The sequence below is a fragment of the Lissotriton vulgaris genome, chromosome 2_1 (genome assembly GCF_964263255.1).
Source record: "Lissotriton vulgaris chromosome 2_1, aLisVul1.2, whole genome shotgun sequence".
NCBI lineage: Eukaryota > Metazoa > Chordata > Amphibia > Caudata > Salamandridae > Lissotriton > Lissotriton vulgaris.
In genome coordinates this window covers 1230759161-1230774385 of record NC_141687.1, presented here as the reverse complement: position 1 = coordinate 1230774385, position 15225 = coordinate 1230759161, and the positions used below count along the sequence as shown (strand labels likewise).

Genomic DNA, 15225 nt, shown 5'->3' with positions numbered 1-15225 from the left:
CACCAGAAGGCCAGACACAACCACCCCCAGAACAGGAGAAAGGAGGCCATCAACATGGCACCCCCACAGACCCGGAAAGAGTGACACAGGAACACCAAACAGCCACACCCCAGAAACATTCGACCCCAGAGGGCAGAGAGAATGCCCATTGGAAGCAGCCATAACCAAGGCCACAGCCGCAACACACCGCAAAATGAGGCTGTGAAGCCAGGTCAGAAGAGAACAATCCTACACGGGGATGCCGCCTCCATGTCCTTGCCTGCCCCGGGGAACGTAGACATAGATGAAAGGCCCATCGGAAAGGACTAGAGGCAGGCCCGGACACTAGCAACACTTGGCACAGAATGCCAGACCCCAAGGGGACCCATAGCACCCACTCCCTCGCAAGACGCCAAGAAGAGGAATGCAAGCCAGACCAGCTCATGGGCAGACATCCAAAAGGTGACCCCACAAGGCCTCAAGACCCCACAACTGGACACCTCCCCTGGAGGCCAGCACGCTCAAATCAGAAAGCACCCAACCAGGAGACTCTCACAGCCACAACAAGACATTTAGGCCACAGAAAGCCGAGGCCTAAGCCAACACCACACATATCAGACTAGAAGGTCCACCCAAGGTAGACTGAGGCTGCAGGACACACCGCGGCTCAACCCACTGAGCGAACAGAGGCTGGAAGAGGCACAGTTCACAAACAGTACCCATGCTGACACCAGCACAGCAGGGCATCCAAACGTCGAGGGAAAGCACCATGCTTCCAACCCGCCTCTGCCATCACACAGATGCCACCCTCCAAGTGCTGAATCCTACAAGAGACAGGACAACCAGGACCCAACCAGCCAACAGCCCCCCCCCCCCCGCTGGAATGCCGGCCAGGGCAGGAAAACTGCCCCCCAGACACAACAAGATGCCGAAGAACACAAGGCAAAAGACCACCAAACCAAGCCACCCCATGCCTGAAATGAAGACCACTGGCACAGAGCTGCCAGTGGAGGGACTCAAACCTAAAGAGGAGTGGCATAAGACCTTGCCCTGACACACAGCTCCATGCGCAGGGAATCCGAGCAAGAAGGTGGGCAGGAACACCAACAGATCATGCCCATGATGCCAAGACCAAGAATCAGGTGAAAAATAAGTAATGAATGAGGAGAAACTGTAGTAAGGAAGGGAGAAAGAAAACCGCTGTGCTGGACTCATCCCCAGGGCCGGCAGACTCCTGAATGCACCGTCTGCCACAAGAAAGCCTCCACCAGCCAGCCCAGGTGCACACAACATGCCAGAGTGCCTGGCCAGCAGCTATATATCCACACTGGCAGCCAGGCACTCCAAATGCACCTCCAGCACAGCCCCTATCCCGCAAATCAGCTGCTGCAGCATGTCGTCCATCTGGTCCAGCCACCAGGAAAACGCACCCCCGGAACTGCCCTGGAGGGAAGACGCACCAGCCACAAAGGGCTAACCAGTAACATCTGGCCTTCTGGCAAGTCCAGCAGGCAGTGAGGCACACGAAAACCCCATCCAGGACAGTCCAGCAGCCACATGGGATCTCCACAGAAACCCCCCACTCCAGTCCAGAAAGAGGAGCACACAGCACCTCGTCCCATTCTGTCGGCAGACAGAAAAAAGAACAGGAAGAATGCTGTTAAGTACTCCCAGTGGGAAGGTGCCAGGTAGGGGTCCCAACATTCCCCTTTTACTTTTTTCTATCTTGGAGATGGTTGCCTCCATAAGTCATAAACGTGACAAGGACTGGAGGTACCTGGGGGTAAAGGCTTTTAATACGTGTCCACACAGAATTATCACACCTCTATATTTCTCTTCTGCAATAAAGTCATAGTTTTGCATAACCAAACTGGATGCATCTGTCTTTCTTTCCTCAACTCTATTCTCCCTTGCTACAGCTTATCCAGTGCTCTTGTCACCATTAAAACAGTACTAATGGTTGTAAACTTTCCCCAGTTGCATTTGGGGTTTTTATGTTCCTTATTTTAGGGCAAATCAATGTATTCTCTACTTACTTTTCTTTGTACAACAAGCAGCCATCACCGCTCTACACTGGGGCAATCCTTAAGTTATCCTCATTTTCCAAACTTGTATTTTTACAGGGTATTATATCTAGCTCAGATTGCTCAAACCTAGTTCAATGATATCCAAGTATTCATATTCTCTATGATTCCCAATGCCCAAGAAATGTTCAGGTACCTGGAGGATAACCATAGTCTGCATCAGCCCCTTTGAAAGTAGCACTGATCACCCCAAATGGGATGCTGTTCCATTAAGGTGCTGTACAGGTACTAACTAACAATATCATAAATCCACATGGTTGGAGAATCACTCAGAACACAACCAACACAGTGCATAAAGCATGACACTTTATCAAATAAAATGCCTGAACTGGGAACTCAGAAATGCCTTTAAAAGACAAATCATTGAAACCAAGTGACACACGATGAACTCTCTTAACCAACTACCACATTTTTATCTATGTTGTACATGCACAGCTCATTCCCTTCGTCTCACCCTCTCGATCAGTCAAGTTGTACTTCAATCATGCAGATTTTGGTCTACCACATAGCACTCAAGCAGCTCCAAGCTCACTAGTTCGGCCAACAGGTAATACAATAGCAAACACTGGCAGAGTCAATTAGTCTTGGCTTTCTAAAGCATTTAAGGTCTATTGACTTTGCTAATTGTTTTTTCTGTTGTGGTGCCACATCGGCCTACAGAAAAGGCACTGCTTTTTTGCAGGTGCTGATTCGCATAACCAAAGAAAGCGCAATGAAATGTATTCGCACATTCAGTACACATTTCAATATGCTTCACAATGCACCATCACCAGCACAGCACGATGATTTATAGGTATGCCTGCATCACCATGCATGCACATGTATGTGTCATGACACTGACTCCATACCGTTTTTTAGGTCGAGCCTAGGCAGTGCATGTGCTGCATCTCTGAGACATGCAGTAATCAGTATTTGTGTTGACACTCCGCCTATTGGCTTTTTATTGGTCTGTTCAGTTGTCTTGTAAAATCTCTTTGTCCCTAGTGGTTATTCTGTGTTTTCCTCCGTTTAGTCCTTTGGTAACGCCTACGCAGCAGAGCCTAACTACTGTAAACTTGCTACCGGTGGGATGAAGTATTTGCTTTGGAACTCTTTTTTTTGGCTGCTTAATTTGAACGTGAATGCAGTTTCTTTTTTGGACTGGTGGGATGAAGTATGTGCTTTTTTCGTTTTGGAACTGTTTTGCTTGTGGTTGCTTATGCTGAATTTGCATGCAGTTTATTTTTTAAACCGGTGGTAAGAAGTTTTTTATAATTTGGAAAACGTAAATGCATCTTATCCTGCTTATGTACTTTGTAGTTTTTCTTATTTAATTGTTGAAATTGTAAAACACGCCGTAATTGTATATGCAATGTGGAGTGGATAGACATTTGATACTTTCAAGGTGTGTTTTTTTAACATATTTACTACGTAGCTCTGTTTTATAATATTAATTCATTGTGGGAATTGTAAAGAATGTCCTATTATATGGTTATTTAGTCAACATTTTGTAACTTTTTTTAACGTTCACTGTTGTCTCTACTCTTTTCTCTAATGGCAGTGATCAACAGTTTGTGAATTTTGACATCCTGCTGCTTTTGGAAATTTAGTTTGTGTATATCCCACAGATGCTGAAGACAAAACGAATGAAAGATAAACATCTTTACTACAAGTGTAATTTGTGCTTTATTGTCCCATTTCTGTTTTCTTTCACAAAACATCTACAAAACATGCTAATGTGACACACTACTGCAGACTTTAAGGCACTTTTTTACCTTGTTTTTAAGAAAGTGTGAATACCTTTAAATTCACTTACACTGTAAGAGCAGCTTAAAGGTAACTTTAGTTTTTTTTATAAGTAAAAGCTTATTTATTTAAACAAAGTGTTGTTGATTTTATTTTGGGGGGAAACACATTTGTGAATAGCCGCAAACACGTAGCTTCAATATTCCTGCACAAGTTTGTGCAGCATGCGCAAGCACTATACATTAGTAACATGTATAACTTTCACTTGCACCCAGTATACATATTGAAACGCTTACCTCCATATAGCCGGCCACTACCCCCAAGTGCAGCTGGCACTTCATGCCTATATATCTACCATTTAAATTTTTTCCTGTCATAAGTTTATCACCCCCACCCCCCTTTCTTACTCACACACCCTGCAAATTCCACTTTTATTTAAAATTAAACATTTACACTGTAGCTCGTAACCTCAGGGATACACTCCCAAAAAGGGGGAACACACCTTATTTCGGCCCCAAAAACATTTAATGCGTCACCTTTCACTAGCCCTCAAATGTAAAAGCTGCTTTCACCTGCAGCAAGTGCAACCACTTCCAAAGTATTACTTAAGCACCTTCAAAACAGACCCAATAGATAAAATGTATACAACAACATATTAAAAACTATTCTGTTTTATACACAGACATACACGCAGCTTTCTTTTTCACACGTGACTCTTTCCAATGTAGCTCTCTTCTCTCTGCTGTATCTCCCTCTACTCTCATTCAATTACTCTCACACACACATGCACGCAGCTGTCTTTATTTCACTTATCTCTGTACAATTTATCTCTTCTCTCTGTTCTAGTATTCTCTCTCACACATACAGGCACACAGCTATCTCTTTCTCACACTCTCTACAATTTATCTCTCTTCTCTCGTTCTAGCTCTCGCACCTTCTCTCACTCTCTCACATACCTCTACTCAGCTCTCTTTCTCACCAGTCTCTTTACAGTTTATCTCTTTTCTCTCCGTTCTAGCTCCCTCTCCTTCCCTCACTCTCTCTCTTTCTCCCCTCACTCTCTCTCTTTCTCACGTACAAATGCACGCAGCTGTCTTTTTCTCACTTGTCTCTTTACAATGTATCTCTCTTCTCACTGTTGTAGCTCCCTCTCCTCTCTCACTTTTTCTCTCTCTCACATATACATGCACACAACTGTCTCTTTCTCACTTGTCTCTTTACAATTAAGCTCTCTTTTCTCCATTCTAGCTTCCTCACCTTCTCTTACTTTCTCTCACACACACATTCACACAAGAGTCTCTTTTTCACTTCTTTCTTTGACATGTATCTCTCTTTTTTCTGTTCGAGCTCCTTCGCCTTCTCTCACTCTCTCACACACATGCACACAGCTGTCTCTTTCTCATTTGTCTCTTTATAATTAAAACAATGCTGTATTAGCAATTGTATAACACAACTGGAGAGGATAGGCATGTACCTACTTTAAAAGGAATTTCTAACAAAAAGGTTGTTGTATTGTAGCCCATTTATAATAATGTATTAAGTGTGCTCCAATATACCCTTTCAAACTAACCCTTATCTCTCTCTTCTACTAAATATCACTGATCTAGCTTCCATTCTAATACACTATTTGCACATCACTAATATAATTAACTTCAAATAATCACACATCATTTCTATCACATCTATTTTAAAAACGTAATCAAATAGAAAAACACACCCTATCCTTCGCTTCTAAACTATACTCCTACGTACACAAAACAACACTCTTTAAACAACTATAACATCCTCTCCACTTCTTTCTTTTCCTCACACGCTATGTATACTCCTCTTTCTACTACATCCAAAAATAACTAACCCTCGCATTCTTCCATTATATCTAAACTGAACAGCTATCACCACTATCTATTCACAAAACACATAATTCTACTACACAAATACAATAAACAGCACACAATACTACACACATATAAACAACTAACAATTTCAATAATACACACATAAATACATTACACACCACATACATATATTACACTACAAAACAAAACACATAAATAAACAACATTATCATTTACAACACAAATAGCTCCAACTCACACATATGCGAGAACTATTGCATTGCAAATGCTTGTTTTATTATTAATTACTGTTCCAAGATGGCAGATACCTATCTTGGAGCAGTAAATTGAAAAAAATCATGAAGTTCGCGCAAAATCGTCGCCTGTTAATAAAGGAACAGCTCGGCAGCAAATTACAGCTGTCAGACCATCCAAACAATATGTAAAATAGAACCTGATGAGGAGGGGAAGGGGAGCAACAGAGGAATGAGTGAGGGAAGGAAGTCATCACCTCCATGTGGGGCATAGCAGAAATGGAGTAACAAGGGCTTAGTTTTTAAAATAATTTTTAAAGCCATTGGTGAAGCAGAAAAAGAGCTGTGGGGGGTGATGCAAGCACATAGGGGGTGTGGGACTTATGGGGGGAAGCAGCACATGAGGGTGAAAGCAAGGAAGCACATGCACTCCTATGGAGTGCTAAAAGATAAGCAAAAAAAGCAGTTTCCTGAATGCAAGCAGTGGAAGGATAGAAGTCATCCAATCAGAACACAGTAAGCGTGAAATGCCTCAGAGGTGGGACAAACAAAGACTGCAGGGGAGGGTCATCAAACAAGAGGTAGGGGAACAAGATAGACAAGAAAACAATCCAAAGAATTGCAAGGGCTATCCCAGTTAGTAAATCTTCCGCTATAGTTCAGTGTGTGGTTAGCGTTACTGAAAAGAGAGTAGTGGAATAAAAAACTCATAATTCATGGGAATTCTGAGGTAGCAGTCTTTCGTTTCCTGTACTGGACAGGAGAGGCGCATCTGCAGTGATTTATAGCACTGATCTCAATCTACTAAATGCTTAGAATAAAAATCATAATTTGTGTGATATAAAAACATTAAACAACTCGTGGAATTTACAAACCACTTGAATTGAACAGATTCTAGTCATTAGACGGCTGTAATGCATACTTACCTACCATATATCTTTCTCATGTATCAGTACTGCATGGGCTTACATCAAGATTCAGGCCATGTATTTGTAATCACGAGCCAGAATGTGATAAGCTAATTGAAAACTCTTGGCAGTTGCATGTTGGTGTCACTGGAGGATTTGTGCGCCCATCTGGTTAATACGAAAGGGATTGTGTTTCCAGATCATTGGTGTATCATCATTACCGGGCGCGGAGGCAGTTTGTAAAGCCACTGCAGGACGCTGTTTTCCTATCACATTTACACATTCCCTTTAGTTGTGCCTGCGGCACTGTGAATGCGACGACTAACAGGATTCAATTTGTGAAGATTGCCTCCCTGCCTTGGCAGGGCTGGTCTGTCTAATCTTGCTTTCTAATGGAAGGCTCCAGCCCTCTAGATCTATTACTGCGCTTCATTGCATAAATGAAAGGAAAGTATTGATCCATTGGGAGGAAGCTGATGAAGAGGCTGTGACTGAGATCATATTATAGGTTACTCGACTGTCTTTGTTGAGTTGAAGTGTCAGAGAGACAAAAGCCTTTTGAGAGTGAACCACAGCCTGGCTGCCACTCCAGAAGGGGCCCTGTGCTTGTTGCGTGTTGTGTAACAAGGTACCAACAGTGACGGACCACCAACTGGCAGGATAACTTGTAAATTGATCTAAATGTATTGCAAGTGTTCCTCTTTCCTATGTTTTGGTCAAGTGAAATCATGGTCAACAAAACGCAGGCACTTCTTCATCACGCCCTTTTGAAAGTGACCCCGCTTTAATGTAAGAGGGGCAGATCGTTAAATTGTTTGAACGATTACAATATTTTTTCAAGAAATAACTTCATTTTCAACAAAGGGTATTTTAAATCAGATAGTGGTTCCTAACACAGTAAAAGACAATCATGACTAACACGTACAAAAGAAGGCGGGGAAGAACTCACGCCCCCTTATTTGCTTGTATGCCCCCTTCGCTTTTTGACGTTCACTGAGCATGATTTACTGAGGATGAACCTCCACTCGTCTACTTAACCAGCAACTACCTCAGTCCTCTCTTTCATGGGAAGATTAGGCTCCTATAGCTGCATTATACGCCATATTGAACAGCATTCAAGTTCAGTGCAGGGCTACTTTGTGCCTGGAGGCCAGTTAAGATTTTAGATACTGTGAGGAACAAGCTCCATGGAGCAGTGGAGCACATTGCTGTACTGATTGAGGGGATGATAACCCTACTCAAGCAACAACCTCGATGCTTGTTAGGGTGAACCATAAAGGTCACTAAATGAACATGTGCTTATCCCTCTGGTAGTGTGGCACGAAGGCAGTTAGGCTTAATTTAGAGGCAATGTGTTTAGGTATGCAGGCAGCACACAAAGAGCAATAAAGGGAAAACAAAACACAAGAAAAATCCCAAAAGAATTTAGGAAAATAGAGAACAATGTAATGAATAAAATGACACCCAAATGAATTAAAACAAAGTTATGAATTTTTTACAGAATTTTTGCTGTAAACTAGCACCTAAAGATCACAGCGCCAACGTTGATACCTGGCTGCCCGAGACCGGGGAAAAGTTCAAAGTTAAGGCTGACAACTGCCTATTATATCCTAAATATAGCACCAGCCTAAACCATCCTTTATTTCAAGGGCACCTCAATAACACACTTTGAAGTACTTTCCCGTCAATTTATTTCCACTTCTTCAGAGAATCACTACAGTGACGGGAAACTAACTCGGTTCACAAAGCACCCTTTCCAGGCTATACTAATAATAAATCCTACAAAATGAACATTGACAAAATAGGATACACAACAATTGCTTCTCACTCAAAGATTTCTATGTCAATGTTCTGTCTCCATTTCATTGCTTTTTACTTGCATTTGTGTCTCATATATTTCTGTGTTCAGTTCCACTTTGCCCACTTGGCCATGTGTCTTATTTGTCAGTATACAAAAGGAAATTGGTGCAGCAGAAAAGTTATCATTTATCAATATTTTTCTCCCTCGCTCAGCTGCAGGGCATATCTTGGTCAGTGAGGGGAGTGTGAATCTTACATTTCCCAACTAGAAAAGTAGTGGGCTGCAGGGTGGTGGGATGAGATGACCAAGATTCAGGGTGGACCTTTTTCCATATGAACAGGGTCAATACTGGTTTACATTAAGTGGACATCTGTCTTGAGTGACACAGTGGGTGAAAAACTATGCGTTTGAATGCTACCTTGAGTGATTGCTCTAGGTGAGTCTATTTGAAAGCTTTCACTACATAACTTTTGGGTGTTTATTTGTCAATAGTATGCATGGGAAATTGAGACTCGAGCAGCTTTCCTAGCCTATTACTGTGTGAATTCCAAAAGTAGTAAATTTGCACCCATTTATGTAGTACTTCTATAGGTGCATGTTTATTATTTTGGTAAACCTATCACTATATAAGTTTAAGATTCTGATAAAAAACAATAAGAAAAACCAACACAGACATAGCAGATTTGAGTCCAGACCCCCAAACCCAACTATCTAACCAAGAATGCATTTAGAGCATGTCACACCCCAAACATCCCATTTGAAGCTACACCCCTGCATATCCAACCTGGACTGGTAGTTCCTCCCGGGAACTTATGACTACCCTGGCCTGTGATTACTTATTTTAAATGTATTTTTACAACATGCACTCTTCGTCTCTGCTACGAGAAGCCTTGATGGTAGGGTTGTCAAATAGGTGCATGTGGAAGGCCTCCATGTTTCTAATCTATGCCTTTTACAAATATTTTATCAAGTGGTTAAAGGGCAAACATACTAAGCCCAATTTGAAAATATAGTAGGGCATGCAAGCAAATTAATAAGGCGAGTCGAGACATGGGTGTGTCTAGAATAAACTGCTCAATGAACGGCAGAGCAATGTTCAGGTCTGAAGTATAGACCATGAAGTCGCCTACATACCATCATCATCATTATCATATAACTTTATTTTGATCACAAAGATCCGGAAAAGTATACAGCACAGATAAGTAAAATCAGAAGTATAAAAACATTACCAGAAAAATATTTTAAAAATTACAGTGCCATAAAATAGTTAAAAAAATACATAGCAAACAACCACTTAAAAAAAGAGTAAAGTGCAGTGCTTCATACTAAGCATTTTCCACGCCTGATACACAGTGCATGCCAAAATCTTGAGAGGCCAAAAACCATTACTCTTCATGTATCAGTACACAAGATTCCCATCACTTCAAGGTAGTGTCCCAGGCCTGCCAGTCTACATAACTGGAGTATCCATTTTTCCCTCAAAGATGAGTAATGTGGGCAAAAGAAAAGTAGGTGAACAATGGATTCCGGGCAAGCTTTGACGCAGGGCAAAGATCTTCAATAGCAACGTTACAGCACAACTTAGAACAAAACAATTTGATAGGAAAAGTCTTATAACGGAACTGTAGAAAAGGTTTGCATGCCAGTGGGGGAACAATTTCATCAATACTAGTCTCAAAACAAGGAGCAGTTTTAAAATTAATAAAATCATTAGTCAAACTACTCACAGGGTTTGCCAGTTCCTTTTCAGATATCAATTCCCAGTGCAAGTTCTCCCACAGTCCATAGCCTATACCAAAACATTATAAGTTTATATTTCAGCTTGTGTACCAGCGGTCTATGGGCATGGTCCAAGTACAGGGTTATCAGGTGAGAGCTAGAGGGGAGATCTACTAGTGATCTTAAAAAAGAATTTTCAATGATAGAAAGGCAGATTGTCTTGCCCGTGCCGCACAAGTCTGCTCCACAGAGTACCCCCCAGGACCTTGGGGTTATAAATGTCAAGTGCTACTGGCCTTCAGAAGACTCCTCATGACCTGGGTCTTCGATCAGTAGCAGCACCTCCCCCCCCCCTAGCGCCTTGAGACCCTCACGGGTATGTAGTGCGCTCTATAAGTGAACTGATTGATTGATTGATTGAGTGCTGGAGCAATATGGTGAGCCACCATTTTCCTATGAATTTTGCTAATGTGAGTGGACTGATGGGTTAGTTGTAATTTAACTTTCTCAATGTGGGCAGTTAAGTGAATTGATGGAGTCAGACGGATACCTAAATAGTCAAAAACTTCAACTTGCTCCAGTTGAGTACTACCAGCCAACACAGGTCTTTTGGACGATTTGGCCATTGCTCTGTTAAAAATCATATACTTGGTTTTGGCCTCATTTAGAACCAGGCCTGTTCATTGCAGAACCATATAAAATCGTTCATAAGTTGTTGCAAACCCTGTGGAGATTTAAAAATTAAAAGGGTGTCATCGGCTAAGAGTAGTGCGGGCACTCTACTTACGACGATTTTAGGGGCATCACACCCATCTCTATCTAAAAAATCAACCACCCCATTAATAAAAAGAGTAAACATTGTGGGGGATAACAAACATCCCTGTCTCACTCCACGTTGGACTGGGAAAGTTCCCGTTACTTGGTTATTTTCCCCCCACCTGACCTGTGCTGCGTTAGATGAATATAATCTAATTAAAATGTCTAAAAGGTTTCCCGGCAAGCCCATCTCTTTCAATACTCTCCAGAGACTGGCCCGAGGGACAAGGTCAAATACGGTATGTAAGTTAACAATAGCCACGTATAGATTTCACCCCTTGAAAACTACTTCCTTATGCGTTATACTGTTGAGGTTTTTCAGTTATTTATTCAAGCACTATATACTTTCTATTCTAAACAACATAAATGGCTACTTTGATCTACGTGGACCAAGAAAATGGTGACACCCGCACAAATGGAGCATCTAAAGATCGCACAAGGTTGCCATCTACATCAACAAAAGTGTTTGCCAGGTCGCAGACTTCGCATTCGAAATCTCTCGGAAAAGTCTTCAACTCTTCACCAGCAGTCAGGAAGGGTCTCAGTAATGCCAAAGTTAATGTTTGCAAATCCGCGGAAGACCTACAAGCCAAGCAAATGAAGAAACCAAAGGTTAAGCAGCCTTCAGTCAAGAACTCAACCACTCCATCTAATGCAGAAGATCCTGAAATTGAGAAATTTATTCCATATAATCCACTTGATTTTGAGTGTTTTGATGTACCTGAAGAACACCAGCTGAGTCACTTGTGCCTTTCTGGTGTATCACTCCATACACTGGATATTGAAAGGCTCGACAAACCTGACAATCTTGTGCCATCGCCTTTGAAATCCTGTCCATTCACATTGGAGTCAGATATCCTGCACTCGCCTTTCTTCTGTTCGCTGGATGAAGTAACTGTTGACTTGCCGCCTTTGTGGGAAGATTGAACTTTTTACAACTTGCGCTGCGTAGGAACTGTTTTGCACTCATACTTAAATGCTGCTTCATTCAACTCCAATTTGTATATTGCTTTTAATTTAATAAAGTCTGTCACTTTAAAAAAAAATAAAAAATGAAAACTACTTCCTTCCAATAAATACAGAGAAGGCGGAAGGCCTGGTCCAGGGTACTAACTTTTGTGTGGAAGCCTGCTTGGAAATTGCTCAAAATTTGAAACTCAGATATCCAATCCTGTATCCTTCCTAGGATCTGCTTACAAAAAAATTTCTGCAGAAAGTCAATGAGGCTTATTGGCCCATAGGTAGCAGGCTTGGCTCTGCCCCCTTTTTTATAAATAGGCCCTATTTCTCCCCTTCTTATGGCCCTCCACTGGCTCCCAATCAAGCAAAGAGCCCTTTTTAAACTTGGCTGCCTCACCTTCCAAGCTCGGGCTGGCACTGCCCCCGCCTTCATCAATTCTGCCATCACCAATTATAGCCCCGTTAGAGACTTGTGTTCTTCCTCCAAATCCCTGCTAGTCATTCCCCGGTTCAAGAAGAGTCGAGCCGGTGGGCAGAAATTTTCGGTGCTGGCCCCCACCTTCTGGAACTCACCCCCCCTTTCTTAGATCTTCCCCCTCCTATACCGAGTTTCGTAAAGATCTTAACATTTTTCTGTTTCAGCAAGCTTTCAGCCCATAACTCCCTCCTCCCCACAGTATGAAATCCTATAGCGCCAAGAAACTGCCAAGTGTATGTGCGCTTTATAAATACCTCAAAATTCAAATTCAAATGTTCCACGATAATAGTATGACAGCACTGGATGTAATTATGTTAGTTACCAAGTTTATATAGGCTCCCCAGAGAAGTTTATCCTCTTTATACTAATCATTAGGAATTATTTCCGGGCCTTGAGCTCATGCAGGGCCACAAGATGAAATCACCGCTTGTGTTTCCTCTACAGAGAAAACCAAAGTATTGCCCTCCCTGCCAATGGCCTTGTCCCACATCTCACTAACTTCATCTCTTTCCAGAGAGCCTTTTTCATAGAGGGAACCAAAGAGAGCAACCCACTCTTCTGGCTAGACTGTATATTCCAGGGCTGTCCTATTTCCCTTGAGCTAATATGCTGCTTTCCTCCCAAAAATCTTGGCGTCTTGGTCTGACAGTGCCCAATGTAAGGAGGACCACAAAGAACCCTCCCATTCCTTCTTCGCTTTCTCTATGGCCTGCCTACACTTGGCTCTACAGGTCACAACCTCTGGTCGTGCCTTTAATTTTACTGCACATATAAGCACCCCCTTCGCATTCCTACAGTCCTGGTTATACCAGGCATTCTTAGAGTACGGCATCCAATCTATACGCCCCCCCACCCTTTTTGGCGCTTTAGAAGGATGGCTAAGCATATCCCTTATCTCATTAAAAAGCAGCTTGTGGCGAGATCCCAGAATATCCACAACATCATTAATGGGGAGTTTGGCTAGCTCCTCTAACTCCAGGCATACTTTACTTTTAACAGCTTCAAGGGCTCCCGGATGCTCCCCCACCCAATCCCATTTAATTGATCTTAAATTATTGGTAACAGAAAGAACACCCAAGTGCACCACCCTGATGTCAGGTTGTGGAGTGTCCGGCTTAGTAAAAGTAATGACAAGAGTGTTGTGGTTGCTATCAAATCTTTTAACCACCACCATATCATCGACCAGGGGCGAAAGATTGAGAGTAACCAAACAAAAATCAATTCTGCTTGTGTGGCCAGGTCTGTTAAAAGTAAACTCTCCTTTGGGATCAGACATAGTTCTCCCATTTGTTGCTCTTAAATCATGCTGTAGGGTAAGAGCAAACACCTGGCCTCCTCTCTTCATCCATCTGACTATAGGGAGATCTAACTATGTGATAGACCACACATGGTCCCAGTCCTCTGTCAAATCTGGAGGAGTTAGGGCGAAGAGTTCAAAGGTACAATTAAAATCGCCCGCCACTAATACCGGACATCATCTGAATACTCAGCCAGAGTGTGGTCTATAGTGTAGATTGTGTTAGTTTCCTCTAGACCACGCACCACTCTATTGTACACATTATAAATTCTAATCTTTCAACCACTATGCAAAGTCAACCCAAAAGCTAAAATGTCATGCAACTCAAAACAGAGGAGCTTAACTTTAGACCCCAGAGCATTTTTCACCCAGACTGCTAAACCTCCAGAGGGAGTACCCTGTTCTTTCCTAATGGCATCAATACCATAGACAGAAAAACCACTTCCAAATGGAGTAAACAAGCTTCAGGTTTCCTGGAATAGGATTGCATCATAGGAGTCCACAAAGGAACACCAATCGGGGTCAGACAGTAATTTTGAAATCACTGCCACAGTCCAAACTAGAACCCTTAAAGAATGGCGAACTGGTGTCCCTCCTTCTACAAAGCTGCACATAGGATCCGTACCCCTCCTAGCATTAACAGTGGTTGGCTCACAACAAGTCTCAGTTCTAGTTGCGAGACCTTTAGGTGATGGGACTTCTAGTGAGGGCAAATTTGGTGGAGGCCTTGGGTACTGTTAGAAATAGCGATTTCCGGTTGGCTAATGCTTGCGCCAAAGCCAGGCAGAAACCACCATTCTAAGTCAGGGCAAGGAAGTCACCTGCCAAGATAACCTCTGCTCACCCTCTTGGTAGCTTGGCACGAGCAGTCAGGCTTATCTCAGAGGCGATGTGTAAAGCGTTTGCGTGCACACCCAGCAACAACACCCAAGGCCCACCACAAAGGAAACTCCACACAAGGTTATATATAAAAATAGCCTTTGTATTATACCAAACACATTAGATAATAAACACACACTTTACAACGTGCCAACTGGCTTGGGCAGAATTTACAGGGGGATTATATACATGAGACAGGGCCACGTGGGCCACTGTCAGGAATAAGCACTTTTAGAACTAGCACTTGGTAGAATTAGCACTATGTAGGAATAACGCTTAGCACATAGCACATATAAAAACTGTAGCACCAAATAACAAATGTAGCACACAACCAGTAACCACTGGTAAAAGGTAAGTACCACCTACGCAATCCTAAACACCTTAGGCAAATATCACACAGGAAATCATAAACTCACTAGCATAACCTATACTAGGAAAAACAACCTCCTAAGCGTGAAAACACATTCAGAGGTATAGGCCAGAAGCTTTA

At 42.5% G+C, this 15225-nt stretch overlaps 1 protein-coding gene across 1 annotated transcript; it reads left to right on the top strand.

Moving 5' to 3' along the window:
- Positions 1-11421: 11421 nt before the first annotated feature.
- LOC147732420 (securin-like) lies at positions 11422-12161 on the top strand. Its single transcript, XM_086958808.1, has one exon. The coding sequence runs from the start codon at positions 11488-11490 to the stop codon at positions 12046-12048; it is 561 nt and encodes a 186-aa protein (XP_086814934.1). The 5' UTR covers positions 11422-11487; the 3' UTR covers positions 12049-12161.
- The last annotated feature ends 3064 nt before the right edge of the window (positions 12162-15225 follow it).